Here is a 19,249-nt window from a genome sequence, read left to right as displayed (position 1 = left end):
AATGTTACCCTTCAGAAGGGCTTTCTACTTTGGCTCTATGTAAAGTAGATTTTCTACCAATCCCCACCCTATGAAATTTTATCATAGCACCATTGTTCCTGTCTTGTTTTTGACCACAATGTGCAATTACTTCTTCAGTTGTTGATTTGTACATTGTATATCCCCCTTGCCAAACTTAAGCTCCATGAGTCCAGAAACCACCCTGTGTCCTGAGTGCTTCACCCATGGTCTGGTACACAGCTGACAGACAAGAGTCTGGTTGAATAAATGACTAAGGAGCTGAGAAAGAAAGGGACCCACCTTTAAAAGAACCACTGCGTTTCAGGGGCTGAGAGTGTACTTCATTTACATCAGCTCATGTAGTTGTCACATGTTGACAGGGAAGTGGGTACTGTTGCTCTCATTTTACAAACAAGGAAACTGAAGCTCAAGGAGATGCAGTCTCATATGCTCAAAGCCCCACACAATAGCCAAGATGCAGAGCCAAGTTTCGCGCACGGATTTCTTCTCCCCGCCTATGTATTTTCCACTACTCCGCCAGCCCCCCTGTTGAGGCAACTTATCTGGGTTTAAGCCCCAGCCCTACACTCTTCTTGCCAGTATCTTACAAAATTCCCTCAGATTGCTCATCTAAAATTCTGAGAATGAGACGTCAAACTGTGAGCAATGGACAGGTAAAGAGCCTTTCTTCCCACCCGTCTCTAAGCAGTTGGGCTGGAGTTTAATTTCAGCGCCTGGGTACCATGGCGATGCAAGCTCTATAAATACTCGGGAGAGGCTTCTTTCCGCCAGCTTGCTGGTTATTGCACTTGCACCCCCACCCCTATTTCCCACCAGGGCTCCTCTGCTGCTGCTGGGGTGGGGGCAGAGGAAAGCGCTGCTCTGCAGGAACTCCCTCCCTCTGCTCACACTCTCTCTCTCCTCTCCACACCCCCACCCTTGAAACTGAGATTTCCACCTCCTCCTTCAGTGCAGAATTCATTTCCTCATTCTCCAGGGAAAGACTCGACAGCTCCTAGCCCCCAGTACCCAGAAGACTCTTGGATGGGAAAGTCAAAACCTCTCCTACCAGCCCCAGGGTAGCCTCCTGTCCAGAAGAAATCCAGTTCAGTTAGTAAATGAACAAGAAAGGGATAAAAAGGGGGGAGAGAGGCAGGCAGCATGGGGAGAAAAGTGCTCCTCCTTCCAATGGCGACAGCTTGGGCTTCAAACCCCTGATACCTAATCCCCCAGGAGGGTCTTGTTGAAAGCACTGGTAGAGGTAAAGAATCAGGTTGGCCTATCTTCTGCTTAGAACTCAGAACCCCTGCCTCAATCCTGCCCTCTCATTGTAAACTCAGCTATGACCTCAGTATGCCGGCTCCCATGTCCAGCCACTCCAAGTAGATAAGCAATTCAAATGAAAGCAGGAGTTCAAGATAATCTCCTGGATACTCCTCTACCCCCTTCCAACCAGACTGTGTCCTGAAGTTCCTCTTTCACTGACACTCTCGAGCCCACACAGTTATGAATTCAGAAGCCAAAACCTACTTACTAGAAGGAGCTGAGTTGGAATCTTGACTCTATTATATGCTATGTCACTGCAAGAAAGTCACCTTATGTCTTAGAATCTCAGTTTACACATCTGTAAAATGGAACTGGTAAAAACAAGGGCAATGAGTCATTATTCAGACACCCCTTCTACTTGTAAAATGAGTAGGCTGTGCTAGACTTATTTTGATTTATTTTCAAGCACTGTATTAAGCACTGAGGACCCAGAAATAAATTAAAAAGGCATCTCTTCTACCTCGGTTCTCCTACTGCCAAGGTTTCTTCAAGCCCAATTTTCTCCAGCTTAGGACATGTTTCCCATCATTGAAAAGAACAGTCCATGAGCCCAGTTATGAACCTCAAATAATGCATGGCTATAGAAAAGGGACATTCTGGGCTCAATCATACAAAAGGAAGTGTGTGTGGGAAGGACAGCATGAGGCAGGGAGTTACAAACATGGAATAGGAAGAAAAATCTCAGCAGAGGTCTTCACAGCCTTCATTTCCCTGAAGAATTTAGAAGCTAACAAGAAACTACTGCTGACATTTCTGTTCCTCTTTTTTTTTAAAGCTTAATTTCTCCTCCTTACCATCTTCATGAAATATGTTACCCTGCCACTCAAACATTCTCTGAAACACATATGTGCAAACTGGCCTTTCTTCTTTGCTCATGCAGAGGGGGCAAGGTTTTAAGTGGGCGTCTTTTTAAAAAACAAGAGAACCTGTCCCGGGCTCAGGTGTCTCCTATGGGCCACCTGGATGTGAAAGTACACGAAGAAAGTCTTGTCCTATAGTCACTTCTGCTCAGCTCCGGTACTGGCCATGCCTCCGACTCAGCTCACGGGCAGCCAGACACAGCCCCAGGAGGAAGGCCGGGAGAGGCTGGGCTTCTTGTCTTCAGTTCACATTCCTGCAGTTTAGTCACCTGTAGAATAATGTCCAGTTTGCCCTATCACGTGGCTGGGCTGGTTTTACCTTTAATCCCTTTCACGTTTGTCTTCAGCCTTGCAGAATGCCTGGGGATGATTCACCCGCCATCACATGGGGCAGGCAGTCATCTGTTTTATTACCTCACCCTGCTTGCAGCTTCTGGGAGATAACCTAGGATTCTTTTGTGTGTGTTGGGGGGAAGAATGGAAGTAGGAGGGACAGAAAAGCAGACTAAGGCTTTAAGGAGTCAATTCCAGTTTTGGTCTCTCTTTCCTGCTCCTCTGCTCACGTCTAAAGATCCAAAGAAACAAGGCATTTGGAAAATCCAGGGCTTGGGCACCTGGACTAAAAAGAAAGCAGGATTTGGTAGTCTACACTGTGTTTCCCTTCACAACTGACACCAACAGGTGAGAAGGCTGGGCTGCAAGAGAAGACAAAACTGAAATCAGCAGTTGGGATGATTGTCACAAGCAACCACGTACAATTTGCAGGGATGGAAAGGACATGGGTTTGTGTTTGGAACAGAAAATACTTCATTGATTCATACTTCACAGGGACATTGCTTGCTGCCAGGCATGGAGCTCCAAATGTACCACAATGAGGCCCCTGAGAGGATGGCTTACAGTGGGTGCCAAGCCCTCTGCATGTCTCATCTCCTTTAGCCGTTAAAACAAGCCCCATGGGGGCTCCTGGGTGACTCAGTCAGTTAAGCATCCAACTTAGGCTCTGGTCATGATCTCATGGTTTGTGAGTTCAAGCCCTGTGCTGGGCTCTGTGCTGACAGCTCAGAGACTGGAACCTGTTTCAAATTCTGTGTCTCCCTCTGCCCTTCCCCCAATTGTGCGCTCTCTCTCTCTCGCTCTCTCTCAAAAATAAATAAACATTTTAAACTTTTTTAAATAATAATTTTTAAAAAGCTCTATGAAATCTGTATATTTTTCAGACCTAAGACTTGAGACTTTAGTTAAGCAAGTTATTCAAGGTCACACAGGCAGAAAATAGGACAGGTTTGGGACCCAAACAGACTGAAGAGAATTTGCTTCTTAGCGAAATCTTTATGAAGCAAGTATCAACAGAGATAAGCATTCATCAGTATCCATAATATTCCAGATCCAGACCATGGGTAGGTCCAAGAGTTACAGAGTAATTAAAAGAAGAAAGAAAGTATAGGTTAATGGTTGAGTGGCGAAGACAAACAGACCTGAGTCTACTTATTAGTTCTGTTTCCCTGGCCAATAATACAGCGTTTTAGAGCCTCGGTTTTCTCATCAATAACAATGGGTATAAGTATTCCCTACTCCAAAGGGTTGTTGTGAGGACTAAATGAGATTGTGTGTGTGAAGCACCTAGCGCCATTTTGGCTTCTCTTTTGAGCTATTGCTCTAATCAGTACTGGTTTTTATATTGTGAAAGTTTGGCCCAGTAGAGGAAGTGAAGAGGGCTGTGGGAATCCCCCTTAAAAGGATGAAGAACTCCTACTTAGGGGTGTTGTGGGCCAGTCTGAGACCCATGATTCAGGACTTCTGTGCATGGCATCTATGGAATGAAGGAGGGTAGGCAGGGCCAAACACTGAGCTCTAGGTCTAGCCTCAGGGAAGTAACTGACTTTGCATGGGAGGTAAGGAACTGTCATGGTGGGTCTTACCTATCAAGAGAAAATGAGGCCAAAAGCATGGGATTCCTTCCCTTGCTCAGCACACTCTGGCCCATACAGCACAAGATGCTGGCTCCTCTGGGAGACTGTGGGGCTCAGACAAGAGGATACACCGCAATGGGCTCCAGTCCTCCAGGCCAGCTTCCTGCCAAATATCCAGGGCAAAAATGGTAAAACATACATTCAGGAAACACAGACAAGCCAGTTGATCCTTAACCTAATCATGCCACCTTTTTATATTTAATTACATACTTTTAATTTCTCAAGAAATATTACGATTTTAAAATTTCTTCTAATTTTTTTTCAAAATGGAACTTTGTTTTGCTGTCTTGTATTTTCCCCCAAATCCATAACATACCTACCTCAAAGTATCACAGGATAGAGCCCCATGTGAAGCTGCTAGCCCACAGTTTGGGAAGGGCTAAGGACTCAATTTAGCTAACAACACCATCATTATATTACTTTACACAATGTTTCCCCTGACACTCTTTGGAAGTCCTCCCTGGGGAGAGGATTCATAGTGTGTACTCCTAATCTTAGGGACCCTGAGGAGAGCTAGCTACATTAGCAAATACAGGGGTGGGGGGATGGTGAAACAACACGGGGAGAAGAATGGAATGAGAGGGAGACAGATGGTGAGTGTGTTGGGGGAAGGGACCAGAGATCCTGGAAAACTTATGTTCCCTGATTCGCAAGAATGTTTCCATTTAACCACTTCTTTCCTGACTCCTGATAACAGAGCCTACATAACAGAGAAGTGGGGAGTTGTAAGATTTGGGGCCACCTGTACCAAGAGCCTGGACACGGGGTGGAGTGAGCCAGGAGCGTTGAAAAGCAGAGGCATAGCGGGTCCTGCTCCACCACCTGGGGCTCCAGTCCTTGTCCCGGACCCAGGTACGGGCTGTCTGCCTTTCCCCTTGCAAGGGCGGCCACCGGTTCGGACAGTCCCACGAGGGGGCGCGTCTCGGGGCCTAGGACCCGCCCTCACAGCGCTGGGCGCGGGGAGGGGACCCGGGAACCCAGGCGCCCAGCGCTCCGCCTCCCGTTTCCGGGGCAGCGCGGTTACCTGCACCGCCCGAGCCGCACCTGGCGGAGGCAGAAGTCGCAAAGCGAGCGAGCGCAGAACGGCTCAGTGGAGAGGGGCGACTGCGCCCGGCCTGGGGGAGGAAGAGGAGGAGGCGGCGGCGGCGTGGAGGGCGCAGCGCGCCGCGCGGCGGAGGAGAGCAGGCGGCAGCTGCGCTTGGCTCGCTCTGCCCCGCCGGCCGGGCGCGTACCCGGGCCCGCACCGCGCCGCTGCGGGCGCACATGGCAGCGTGAGAGGCCGGCGGCGGGAGCAGCGGGCGGCGCCGGGCGGGAGCCGCAGGGCCGCATGGACCGCGGCGCCACCCCGGCCAGCCCCCACTAGGGCCCCCAGTCCGCGGGCGCCACCTCCCCACCCCCCCATCATGGTGCCTCGGCGGCCGCCCGGGCCGGGTACGGCCGGCCGGAGCCGCTGAGCCGGGTGCCCCCGCGGCGGCCGGGAGCTGCATGGGGGAGCGCGGGCCGCGCTCGGGAAGATGCCCCGGCCGGAGCTGCCCCTGCCGGAGGGCTGGGAGGAGGCGCGCGACTTCGACGGCAAGGTCTACTACATAGACCACACGAGCCGCACCACCAGCTGGATCGACCCGCGAGACAGGTAGGACCCCGGGCAGCCCCCACACCTCCCGGGCTGGCCTGGGGCTACCAGCCTGGACTGGGCAGGGGGAGCAAGGGAACTCTGCGAGCCTCTTGCGCTTTCTTCAGTTTGCCGCCCCCATCCCCACCCCCACCCCCCGCGGTCTGGAGCGCTGCTCCTGCCCGGGTGGGCTGCTGGGAGGAGGGGACGGCCAGTGGGCTGACCATAGCCCCCACCGACTCCCCGATGGAGGACTTAGGCCCCAGCCGGCACCTGCCCAGAGTTTTGACCTTAAGCTCTAGCCCCGCCCCCCGCCCCTTTTAGGAAGAGGTCGGGCGGGGGCTGGGGGGCGGGCAACTTTGCCTTGTGATTCTGGGGCTTCCCAAGGAGGCTTTCCCCAGCATGAGGGGGGTGATGGGGAAGCATCTAGTTTGGTGGGGGTGGTAGGGACCCAGGATTCAGTGGGAAACTGCTGGAGGAAGGACTGTACGCGGAGGGGAAGGCAGCCTAGAGTGTGGTTTTTGACAGGTGCCTGGGAGGCTCTTGAGAAGAGCATTGGAGCAGCCAGGGGTGCTGGAGGCCGGAGTGGGAAGGAAAGGAAGGAGCGGGGGAGGGCTGATCTGGGAGACTGGTTCTCCAGGAATCTCACAGCAACTTGGAAGCTGTTAGGATGTAGATGGAGGTGAGAGGCCTCCCGCAAAGCCCTGCCCATCGCCTCGTTCTCCCTTTCTTCCTCCGGGGTCCGGAGTTCCTCAGCTCTGCACCAGTGCGTCCTGACCTTGGTGGGCACTAAGGCGGCTGTAGCACAGGATATTTATTTATTTATTTATTTATTTTATTTATTATTTTGCTGAGGCAGGTGGAGTGTGAGATGACTGGTATGGCATGGCTCTTAGCTTCCAGACTTTCACCCGGTTTTGATTGCTTGGCATTTCTTTGCACACACACATACACACACCCTCCGCATGTATGTCCTGAGAGGAGGCGAGAACCACCCTCTGAGATTGCTTTGTTGTCCTTCGCTGTCTTGGTCTGTGGTCTTAGTGTCTTAGGAATGTGGAATTTTCACCTGGTCAGTGTGACCTTTGGGTGTTAGGTGCCTGCAGAGCAATAGAGATGAATTTTTTGGACCCTTCGTCTTATGGAGTTGGGATGGAGGTCCCGGAAAGTCCAAGACGGGGTGTGTAGCAAGGGTTTTAAAAAAAGGAGCAGAAAGAAAATTAGAGCAGAGATTCCCAGTAGTTTCTGTGAGCACTTTGAGTTAATTCATTTAACATTTACTGGGTGCTTACTCTATTCTCAGTACCATGTGGGATGTCTCAATGTAATATGGAAGATAATTTTTTTTTTTTTTAAATAAGCCCTATGCCCAGTGTGAGGCTTGAACTCATGACCTCAAGATCAAGAGTCATATGCTTTACCTACTGGACCAGCCAGGTACCCTTGGAAAAGAAATTTAAAAAATTTTTTTAATGCTAGAGAAAACATCCCTTGGGCAAGCTGCTTTAACTCTAAGCCTCAGGTTCCCACTTTGTAAGATTAATGGTTTTCTTGGAAGGGAAGGAGTAATAGTCAAACTCTAAAAATTGAAAGGGGCATAGATGATCAGGGCCCAGCTCTTATTTTAAAAGGTAAGAGAGGGGCGCCTGGGTGGCGCAGTCGGTTGAGCGTCCGACTTCAGCCAGGTCACGATCTCGCGGTCCGGGAGTTCGAGCCCCGCGTCGGGCTCTGGGCTGATGGCTCAGAGCCTGGAGCCTGTTTCCGATTCTGTGTCTCCCTCTCTCTCTGCCCCTCCCCCGTTCATGCTCTGTCTCTCTCTGTCCCAAAAAAATAAATAAACGTTGGAAAAAAAATTTTTTAAATAAAAAAAAAATAAAAGGTAAGAGAAAAGTTGAGGCCCAGAGGTGTGATTTGCTTGAATATGTTGATCTTTCCACCACTTGCCATAATACACCATTTTCCTTACCAGCTCTGATGTTCTAACCTTGTCCAGACTCACTTTCCTTCCTCTTCATTCCCCCTCAGGGTCATCTGTCCCCAGGGACGCTGTTACAGTGTTGGTGCACTAGGCAGCCCCTTGTTCTCATCTAGAACATACACGGGTTCAGTCTTGTTTCCTCCCCAGTTTTGGTTCCTGAATGTTACTGAGGCCAGTGTGCTGTCAGCAGTGGGATGTTGGAGGACTGAGACAGCCCTGCACCCAGCAGTGTTCCCTCACCCTAGTCGTGAATTTAGGGACTTCTCTGAGGCTCTGAGAGGATAATACAGCTAGAGAAAGTTTCTCAATTGTTTACCCTTGGAAGAGGGCAAGTGTAAAACTGACTTGGCTACAGCATTATTTTTCAAATTTTAGTATCATGTGAACCACCATCATGATTTTATACTATATCGACCTGTACTGTTGCTTATTTAATATTTGACTTTAAATCAACTGAATTTGAAAATTTGAAAATTTTCAACTCTCACAAATGGGAAACCAGTAACATCTATTGTCATAAATAGAAGAGATCCTCAAAAATACAGTGGAGCAGAAAAAAAAAAAACAATCCAGTGCCATTATATTGTAGCTCTCTACTGTAGCCTGCCCATACCCAAGCAACAGGTGTCCCCAGCCTTTGTTTTTAGGCAGATTGGCAAGCAGTGGAGAGGAATTAAAAACATACTGGCATTTAACTAAGCTGCTCACTTCACCTTGCAAGTCATTGGTTTTAATGCATCATCCTACCTCCTGGTCATTCCACCCACACTGGGCTGGTGGGGGTGGGGACTGAGTTTGGGGTGCTGAAGTGTACCTAGTGTAACCCCAAGGTCACTGTTGTGGTGGGCCAACTGGAAATTTTGAGAAAGAGATGAGCAGAGGACATCCACTTGTGGCTCTCTGGAATTTCTCTCCTGTACACCCCATTAGGGAATTTTGTCTTGTAGTCGTGCCTGTGTGGCCTCAGGTAAAGCACTTGACCTCTTTGAGGTAAAGTGCTCCATTGGTGAGAGAAGACAGTTTATTAGATGGTCACAGGACCCTGCCAGGTCTCAAATGTGATTTCGGACTCCTTGGCCTCGTCTTACCCCTCTTGACTCCATGGCCGAATGGGGAGAGGGGACTGTAACGAGGAAGAGGAAAAAAATTAAAGCATAAATGAGCCAGACTTCTTCTTTGGGGTGGTGGGATGGGGGAAATCAATTCTGCCAGGGTAGTTACATCTCTGCAACTGATTAATGCTGTGAAGCAGAAGATCACATAAAAAATTCTGCTCCTTAAGAGTGTGTGTGTGTGTGTGTGTGTGTGTGTGTGTGTGTGTTTGCATTTGTCTTGGCTTTTTCCTCACCTGAATCAGGGAGATGCCCGCCCATTCCCCTGAATTTAAAAGAAGTAAGTCAAAGGGTCCTTCAGTCAGAAAAGTGATTTCTTAGCCACGAAGAACAAAATAGCGTCTCGGGTTACCAACCCTGAAGAATGTCTTGGCACATTCCTCCCTCTGGGGCTGAGCTGTTTCGTGTGCTGTCCGGCATGGAGGCTACTGGGGGTAGGGAATCCAGTTTTCAGCTTCCCCTTTCACCACCGGGTCGGAAGAGCAGCCAGGCAGGCGGCCTTGCCAACTCTCTTCCCTTCTCACCCAGGGCAAGACTGGGAGGCCGAAATTCCTGAGGACGGTTGTCCCAACAACCGGAGAGGGTCCAGTGGGCAGCTTGGGTCCTGCCTACTGGGCCAAAGGCTCCAGCGGCACCACAGGCTGGCCTGGGAAGGTGCCGGGCCTGTGGGGAATCAGGTGCTGCAGCTCAGGTCTCCCCAGCCCTTCGGAGCACTGTTCCTTTGGCAGAATGGCTCTGGGTGCTTCTGGGAGCTCCCAGCAAAGGGCCAGCATTCCTTGTGTATTTAACTTAGTGGTATGCAAAAACAAATATGCTGATTGTTCTCCGAGGAAGAATGGGTTGTTTGAACTGGTCCTGCCAGAGAAGGTTCTTGAAGCCTAATTCCTGCTTAATCTGTGGTGTGTGTTCAGACCTTCTTCCAGGAACCACCTGGGAACTCTGTAGGCACAGTTTCTGGGGCTATGTGATAAGTACCGGAGGCCCACATGGCTAAGAGGCTATGTCAAGAGGACCCAGCAACTTCTCTCATGATAGGAGGAACTTTTGCTAGTAACCTTGCTATTTCAGAAATTATTTATATTGTAGGAAGTTGGTCTACAGTCTTAAGCTCTTAACCTCCTTCTGGCCACAGACCCTTATGAGAATCTGACAAAGGTTAAAGATGCTTCCTGAACATTTAAGATACAAAACAGATGAACATAAGGGAAGGGAAGCAAAAATAATATAAAAACAGGGAGGCGGGGCAAAATATAAGAGACTCTTAAATATAGAAAACAAACTGAGGGCCCTGGAGGGGTTGTGGGTTGGGGTGATGGGCTAAATGGGCAAGGGGCATTAAGGAGGACACTTGTTGGGATGAGCACTGGGTGTTACTATGTAGGAGATGAAGCACAGTTCTCCTCCTGAAATCATTATTGCGCTATAGGCTAACTAACTTGTATGCAAATTAAAAAAAAAAAATGCTTCCTGAAGGAAAGTGCAAGTGCATAATTTTGGCACATAATTTAAGGGGGCTCTTGGACCCCTGCCATACTCCTGCCATAGATTAATTTCAAAACTGCTCATCACTGCCTATATGCTCTTCTGTTTAGCTGGGTAGGAAATAACGACTGAGCATTTATTATATTCAGGCAGTCTGCTGAGTACATGGGTGATTTCCTTTAATCCCTCTAATAACACTGCGAATAGGTACAATGGGGAAACTGAGGCTGGCGGGGTTGAGTTTGGTGAAAGCCACTCAACTTTCCTGAAGCTGTAATGCCAATGCTAGGTACATTGATACCAGAAAAACGCATTTCTAACCACTGCACTACTCAGCTGCCTAGTGAATTAGTTGCTGAAGCAAGGCCTGTGCTCCCTTGCTTAAGGAATTTGGCCTTGGGGAATGGAGCAAGGACAAGCATGATTTCACTTACCTGTACCATTCTGGTGTGACCAGGCCACAGTTAACCAGAGAGCAAGTATGGACAACGGAAAGAGGGTGAGCCTTTGAATCCTGGCATCTTGGGGTGCCTGGGTGGTCAGTTGGTTAAGCATCTGACTGTTGGTTTTTGGCTCGGCTCGTGCTCTCACAGTTCATGGGTTCAAGCTCTGGGTCAGGTTCTGGGCTGATAGCAGGGAGCCCACTTGGGATTCTCTCTCTCCTTCTCTCTCTCTGCCCCTCCCCTGCTCACAGGTGCACGCTCTCTCTCTCTTTCTCTCTCTCACTCTCAAAAATAAGTAAACGTTAAAAAAAAATGAATCCTGGCATTTGGATCTGCTACTTGCTACCTGAGTGAGTGACCTTGGCAAGTCGCATATTCCCTCTGAGCCTTAGTTTTGTCTTTTCTGTGATAGAGACATACATATAGTTGTCCATAATGTTATGGACATTAAATAAGCTAAATCAGATAGGGCAGTTAGCACGGAGCCTGATACCCACGAGGTACGTGGGAACGCTAGTTCTTTTAGCTTTTATTAGAAAATGCCTGTGAAACACTTGAGTCAAATGGAGACTCTCTGCCCAGCTCTCTCCCCAGTTTTCAGCTGGGAAGGACCTTTCTGCTCTTGTCAGCCCTCTCATTTCACTGATGAAACTAAGACTCAGAGACAAGTGACTTGCCCAAGGTCACACCTTGAATCTTTAGGAAAGATCTTTTTCCCTCTTTCTCTTATGTAAACTTTTCCCTAAAAATCAGATCCAGTTTCTCCTCACCCACATAATATTTTGGGAATATTTTATGCTTGTGGCTCAGTTATTTTCCATAATCCTTTCTGGTGGTGTAGACCAGCAGGTTTCTTTCATGCTGTCACGACTGTTGGTGAGTTGTGTCCTAGGATACTGAATTTATGCTATACACTGGCCTGAGCCTCTTCTATTATCACATGCCATCCTTTTGCCAACCTTGTGCGGTAAGTACTGTTATTATTTTCATTTTCAGATGAGGAAACTGAGACTTAGAAAGATTAACTTGGTCAAGGTCACCAGGAGGTGCTGCACCCCAGATTGGAAGCCAGGTAGTTGGACTCTTAAATCCACACTCATATTTGCTGTAGCTACTCCAGAGTCCCCTGTCAATAAGGTGGAAAACTTGCTAGGGTTCTCAGGGAGCTGTGTTGCAGAGGAGGCTTGATCAGAGAAGCCCATGAAATCCTCGGGGGATTAGGAGACTGTTGGGCACCCCCCCGCCTTCTGGGAGCAGCCAGCTAACCAGAGCTCTGGGAAGGAGAGAGCAGAGATGGAGGCAGAGAAACTCTAAAGGATACAGTGTGTGTTGAGAGCTCAAAGTCGTTTCCAAGTCACTTGGGTAAATGTTCTCGATGGCCAGGGAATTAGTAGCCAAGGCAGCTACTCTCTGTCACCACCCCTCCGGCTTTTTGCCTAGCCAAACTGACCTGATTCTCCAATCCCCTGGGATCCCAGGTAGCTATGAAACACTGCTCTTTTGAAGAGAAGAGAATCAGGTTGCCTTAGTTACTGCAAGGGTAGGAACACCAAGCTCAGGTGCACATAAGGGAAGCAAGGCTCAAAGAAATGGGAGTTGGAAGGTGGCTGGCGTGCTGCCACACAGCATCTTGGATAGAAGAAGTCTTGGTCAGGTTTTGGTGGCATTTTAGGGGTTGCCAATTCAGGTGCAGTTGGCAGTCCATGCTGACTGTCAGGAGCTCTCTCTGGCCATGCCTGCCTCCAGGCAGTGAGGATCTACAGCCCCCAGCTCAGCGAGGGGCCCTGGATAAGACCCCACTTCCCTTGGAGAAATGGCTTGGGTGACATTTCCTAGTGCTTCCACTTGGACAAGGGCAGATGGCTGGATCTGGGCTGAGTGTGTGTGTGAAAAATTCACATGCCCTGCGTCTCCCAGTATGGAGAGGGCCAGCCGGCTACAAACCCTTAGGCAGAACAGCAAGAGTCCCTGCTTGCTGCTGACGGGCTTCTCAGCTGCCTTGAATCCCTGTTTCAGAGTGAGATAAAAGAAGAGAAAACTCAGAAACTGGATACAGTGGTGTTTTGTTATTTAACCTTCGCCAGCAGGCCATTAAGCCTCCAGCTCCTGAGCAGTAAACCTCTTGCCAAAATAATTGAGACAGGGACAGGCGTTTAGTGTTGCTGTGTTGGGAGAACATAGAACATTCTATAAAGATGCTGGACACAGTGGGGGATAGAGAAGAGAGAGCGAGAAGGAAGGGAAAAATGGACAAGTGCCGTGGGTCACATCCTCCCCTTCCCCCTACCACCCCCGCCCCACCTCCCCAGCCCCATTCGCCTCCTCAGTGCTTCTACCCATGACATCTCACCGGTAGAAAGAAATGGGATCTTTCAGTTTCAAATGTCTGCCAAAGAAAAAAGACCGTGGCTTAAGTTCTCACTCAATGGTCAGCCAGAAAAAAAGTGAAGCTGCATCAAGATTAGGGACACCTTTGTTGCCTTTTTTCTTCCCCTGCTCCATTCATCACACTCTGGCAGCCAGGACACCGGGCCAACGGCAGCTGCTGACTTTCCCCAGCCGGCTGCCTGCTGTTGCTGGGCCTGGTTCCGTAGCAGCCCAGCTGTCCCCACACTGTCTTCTTCCCTGCCCAGTGGTGGTTACTTGTTTCATTGGTCACTGGGGCAGCCTTAGGATCCACTGACTGGTACCTGACTTGGAAGGATAAAATAGCAAGATACAGGCATCAGGTGGCTGCTAGGATGAGGTGACCTTGGGATAGCCTTCTGATCGAACATCTGTGGTGGCTTTTCTTAGATAGGACTCTTAGCATTTTACTTTGTATTCTAGGAATTTCTTCCAAGTGCGTGGTTTGTCTTTGTATTACTAGCAACAAGAACAATAACTGGCATTAACATTGGTGGTAATGAGGATGATAATAGTTATATTTAATCATCGTTATCTAGTATCTGTCGTGCTCATTGTATATTCCTGGCATTTTGCAAATGGGGAAACTGAGGCTAAGAATGGTCAAGTGTTAAATTTAAGGTCACACAGGTAGAATGAGGCAGAATTAGAATCTGAATCTAGGCCCATCTGATTTCAAAGCCTTACTCTTTGCACCACTGCACAATCAATAAATTTGGAGAGGGGGGGAAGCAGAGGGAAGAGGACCTTTCTAACTACAGAGAAACCAACAGAAACACACCTATCAGCGTCTTGTTCTCTGTGGAGGAAAATGTTTGCTTCCAGCCCAACATTGGTCTGACGTTCCACGCTATTCCCTGCAAGTAGATAAGGTCTTCATAAAGATCTTCACAGGGCACCAAATCAAGTTCTGGCCCCGTCATTACACGTAGTAAGTGGCCTTGAACAAGTTTCTTCTCAGAGTAGGACCTACCTACCCCCGGAGGATGAAATGACACCAGACATTCAATTCTTAGCCCAGTGCTTAGCGCACATGAGGCTTTCTAATGGGAGCTGTTACTCGTCAGGCTCGTTTGCCCTCCTGTGCATTGGTAGAGGAACAGGAACCATTGTTCCTTCCTTACCAACTCAAGTGTCTTCCTGTAAGCCAGGGCTCATCTGAGCCAGATTGACATCAGAGCTTGCAAACCACCTTGGCAGCCCTCATTATATAAATAAGTCAATAAATTCTTTTACCCTAGTCTTATCGGAGACAAGCCCTTCTTTGGAATTTCTGGAGTGAAGTGACTCTTGCCAGTTAGCTGGCACCAGGGCTGTGTGTGAAGCAGGGGTAATGAATTGCAGTTGTCATGGCAGAACTAAAAAGGCTGATGCAAAAACTGGAGGTATCTGGAATTCATTTGTAACTGCTTGATACCATGTCTCTTCGCTCGAGAAGTGCCTCTCCCCTCCCCTTCACCCCCAGGACTGTTTGAGAGCTGTTTGAGAACCTGCTGATTTTAGCATGGTGGTGGTGCAGAAGGGCATTGGTATTTATCTCGTCCCACCCAGCCAGGGGTTGGCCATTCATTCAGCAGGTATTTATTGAGTGCCTACTGGGCTTCAGGCTCCGTTGCTAGTGCTGAGGATAAGAGCAAAGTCCCTGCTGCAGCAGGGTGTACCCTTGGGCAAGGGAGAAGGGCAAATAGTTGAAAAGATAAGTTGCATTATAACTGGGGGCTTGGTGTTCTCTAGAATTCTTTTCCCCATCTTAGGAAGATGGAGGGACAGACCTGTCCACCGTACCTGTTGGCAGTTGTGCTGTGAATTTAGCTTTGGAACTGGAGACATTTGTGCCTTCAGTAGGGTGTTGCCAAGGGCCTGTTCCGATGAGCTGGGCAATACGTGCGCTAAGAGCTAGAAATGCAAGAGTGAGACACGACAGTCAGTGTCCAACTCGTAATATTTACTACAAAGTAGTGAGAGAGTCATCAAGCTGGGCAAATATAGTTGGAAACGCCAGGCTCTCTGAACCTTGGTTTCCTTCCTCCACTGTTTCATGTGGACTCCTTTAATCAGAAATATTTATTGAGTGCCTGTAAAAGGATAGGGTGCCTGTAATATATAAGGCATTGTCCCAGCACTGGAGACTCAGCAGTGATTGGACCAACAAAATTCCTGTCCTCATGGAACTTAGACTTTAGAGCAGAGGTTGTCAACGTGGGGGAGCCTCAGAACCCCCTGGAGGCCTTGTTAAACCCCACTCCCCAAGTCCCACCTCCTCCCCCACCCCCCAACTCTACTCAGTAGGGCTGCTGTGGGGCCTGGAAATTTGCATTTCCATCAGGTCCCCAGGTGATTCTGAGGGTCTTTGCTCTATACTTTGCAGAGCCACTGGCATTTGGCTCATTGACTCTTCACATTAACCTGGGAGAGAGTACCATATTATTCCTGTTTTATAGATAGGGGAACTGAAGACAGCTGGTGAGGTAACCCGGCCCTCCTCCTTATGCTAAAGGAAGTGGTTTCATAAGCAAGCACTGTTTACCTGCATAGCTCTGATTGCTCGGAGCACACCAGTTGTTCTAGGTCTTTTGCTAACCTGAAGCCCAGTGGTGGCAAAATGTGGAATGGTTTTCTCCTCCATTGTGAAATAAAGCACAGGGAAGCAGGAAGTCTAAGGGGATTCCAGAAGCCAGAAGGACTTTTCTTCACATTAGAATGTATAGCATTTATGGATCCATACTCTGGAGAGAATCAGAGGACATCAGTGCTGAGCTGCTCTGTGGAGAAAGAGTAGAGAAAGGGTCACTGGGCTCCTTCACCCCTGGGAACTTATGCCATCCGCCCAGTCCTACTTCAACCCCAAGGAGTGTAGCAGAGGTGTGTGGAAGAGGTAAGTCCCTCTTCTCACTGAATCCTCACAAACCCTCTAGGGAGGCATTGTTTGTGCTGGTCCCCTTGACCACAATTTGGATTTTACATCCCATCCTTGTCACCTTGTCACAAGTTCTGTGACCTTGGTTAAGTTATGTAAACCCTCCTGAGCCTCAATTTCTTCACTGGCAAAATGAGAATAAGTTAGAACATACTTCATAGGGTTGACCAATACCAAATTAGAGGTGTCTCATTATATTCAAGTTCCACTCTCTGGATAGTTCTAAATGCAGCAATTAAGGCCTCCTCAGTATATTTTATAGCTTTATCGATCATTATATAGTCACTGCTCAATTCATATATTTAGAGTACCAGGTCTTTTGGACATAAACCACTTTCTTTTTGTTTCTCTGAAAAATCTGATCTTATTTAAGAGATAAACATCTTTCCAGTAAACAATGACTTTTGCTAGATAGGACTATTAAAAGATATCTTAACAGCTGAGGGAGTTTCAAAACCAGCCTGAGTGCTTTAGTTCCATCGCTGACATAAAACAAACATTTGCCAGCTGCCAGTGGAGACCCTGGGTATTTCATCAGCCCCCTCACTGGTCACCCAGACCAAGTTGTCAAAATGTGGTCCCAGACTAGTAAGCATATCAGCTTCTCCTAGGAACTTGTTAGAAACACAGATTCTCATGTCCACCTTTGCCCTACTGAATCAAAAATTCTGAGAGTGGAGCCCTGTGATCTTTTAAGGGCACCCTCCAGGTGACTCTGCTGCCCCTTCAAATCTGGGAACCACTGGCCAAATGTTTGCAGGCAGAATGACCTAAGATATTTTGTTAGTGGTCACAGGCAAAAATTGACCAGATTTGAAGAACCTTCTGAGCCCAGGTAGGTGCAACCAACTGAAATGGTCTTCATTGCCTTACGAACATTTTAGTATCATCCCCAATCTTATTTTGTCCAAGCTAGACCTTCAGCAGGCCCCACCATTGCTCAGCATCTTTGCTTCAAGCTTCAGTTCACAAATGAAGTTTAGAAAGGCCTTCCCCATGTACCTTCCGTAGTAGGACAGCTTGACTACTTGGGTGTTCTCCATCTGTGGTTATTAGGTAGCCCAGGGGCTGGCATGCTATAGGAGTGCACTGAGCCAGGAGATGAATGCTCCTCAGTTGTGAGTTTTAGATTCTTTCTGGCCCTTCTTCAGAGCAACAAGTCACTTGCCTTCCCTGAGCCCTAGTCTCCATTGCTCTACCACAGGGAATAATAACCCTTGATCTCCTTTCCACAACAGCGATAGGAGCTGGGGGACAATAGGATCAGTCAGTGATTCTCAAGTTTGATTGCATGTTGGACTCACAAGAGGGGAGTGCTAAAAAATACCCATGTCTGAGATGCCTGGGGGGCTTAGTCAGGTAAGCATCCAACTTTTGGTTTTTGTTCAGGTCATGATCTCACAGGTTCATGAGTTTGAGCCCTGTGTCAGGCTCTGTGCTGACAGTGCAGAGCCTGGTTGGGATTCTCTCTCTGCCCCTCCCCACTCTCAAAATAGATAAATAAACATAAAAAAAAATACCCATGTCTGGTCCACTCCCAGACATTCTGGTTTAATTGGACTGGGGTATGGTCTGGGCATAGGATTTCTAGGGTAGAGCCAGATTGGAGAACCATGACTGTAGGTAAATATTGTCTTTCCTCATAAGCACTTGTAGAGTGTCAGTGAGATTACATGAGAGTACTGTCTAAAAGGTTTTAAACTAAAGATTTATACAGTTCTACCTAGAAAAATTGAGATGATTTAGGAAGTATTTAAAAAATAGTTGTGGAAGGGAAGAAGTAGATCTATGGGGGATGTCAATCACCTTCCCGTTGAGCAGTTTCCCCTCTTCTGTACCTGTCTTGTGATTTCTTTCCTGGCATGTTAAGGATCAGAGAGATTTAGGTTCATCTTTGCCTTAATGTGAAAATCTTTAAATTCCCATTGCAACAGTAATGCTTCTGAATAAATTGGTCTAAGCTGCTGTGGAGATGTAAGCCTGGGGGTTGGGCCTCCAGTGCATCTTCTGTCTGACCTCAGCAGAACCCAGTCTGGATTTCATACATACATCTGTGTCCTTGAGCCTCCAAGAGAGTGGGGAGTGCAGACATTGTCACCATATAGATCATAGCCTGTGGGTAAGAACTAATAATAGCTAACATTTATTAAGACTTTAGATTATGCCAAGGTCTGGGCTGTGGGCTCTGAATGCATTTTCCAATTTAATTCTCATAGCAGCCCAATGAGGTAAGAACAGATACTATCTCCATTCTGCTGATGGGGAAACTGAGGCTTAGGGAGTTTGAAAATTTGGCCCAGGATTATAAGCTAATAAGTGGCAGAACCGGGATTCAAAATCAGTCTGCCTGCCCCCAAAATGCACGTTCTTCAGCATCCTGTAGGTCAGGCAAGGCTGTCAGGGAGAGCAACACTGACTTCATCCTGGTAATTCAGCCCAGAGCCCCTTTCACTATGGTGATTCCTGCAGTGGCGACTTCTTCCAGTGCTCAGGGTCTGTTTGGAGAGCCAGACTTTTGTGTTTGCTCTACTCGTTTTAGCAGATGTCCTCCTTCAGTAAGCAGGGTGAGTGAGCTGTTTTTCTGAGTGCAGTAGGTTTTACAAAATCCCCCCAGGGTTCAGTAACCTGACCAAATTCTTTGGTCCATGGTGGTGATCAACATCCTTCTTCACCTTCCTTAGTGACTGTGTTCAGTAGAGCTCCATCTCTTATTACTTTGGCACAAAAGACTTAGCAAGAATCAAGTTCCTCTTGGACCTTGGTGTCTTCACAGCACATGGGCTTGGTCTGCAACATTCTTTCTTGCCCAGCGGAACATGCTGTGGGATGTTTGTTTGGGGTTCACTAGAAGTCATTTGGGTCATCTCAGGCCCAAACTGGCTCTAGCTGGGCATGAGTTACCTTGCACTTCTTTGGCACATTAGGTAGAATTGAAACAAAAGAATACCTTACCTGCATGTATTTGGTTTTTGGTGGGAGCTGTGCTAGGAAAGGGGTACAGCAGTGACCAAAGGCAGACATTGCCCTTCATGGAATTTATAGAGAAATAAGGAAAACATAATGTAATTACACACTAGGAAAATGAGGAGGATCCTGTGTTAGAAAATAGCATTTCTGGGGCACCTAGGTGACTCAGTTGGTTA

General features: G+C 48.1%; 1 protein-coding gene and 1 long non-coding RNA gene across 4 annotated transcripts in view; both read left to right on the top strand.

The window, feature by feature from the left end:
• The first annotated feature begins 5,215 nt into the window (after positions 1–5,215).
• Positions 5,216–19,249, top strand: part of WWC1 (WW and C2 domain containing 1) — a 154,181-nt gene continuing 140,147 nt past the window's right edge. For 2 of the 3 annotated variants that reach the window (XM_045502262.1, XM_045502254.1), the window contains exon 1: positions 5,216–5,789. In XM_045502262.1, the coding sequence (XP_045358218.1) occupies positions 5,671–5,789 (119 nt within the window). In that variant the 5' untranslated portion in view covers positions 5,216–5,670. The remainder of the gene's footprint in view (positions 5,790–19,249) is intronic. The other variant, XM_045502280.1, reaches the window with a different exon arrangement.
• On the top strand, positions 5,932–8,350 carry LOC123610978. The gene is made up of 2 exons (XR_006718363.1): positions 5,932–7,399; positions 7,648–8,350. It is a non-coding gene; the product is annotated as an uncharacterized LOC123610978 (long non-coding RNA).

Source organism: Leopardus geoffroyi, chromosome A1 (assembly GCF_018350155.1).
Source record: "Leopardus geoffroyi isolate Oge1 chromosome A1, O.geoffroyi_Oge1_pat1.0, whole genome shotgun sequence".
Lineage (NCBI taxonomy): Eukaryota > Metazoa > Chordata > Mammalia > Carnivora > Felidae > Leopardus > Leopardus geoffroyi.
Note: the sequence above shows the minus strand (reverse complement) of the source record. Positions and strands in the feature narration are given on the sequence as shown.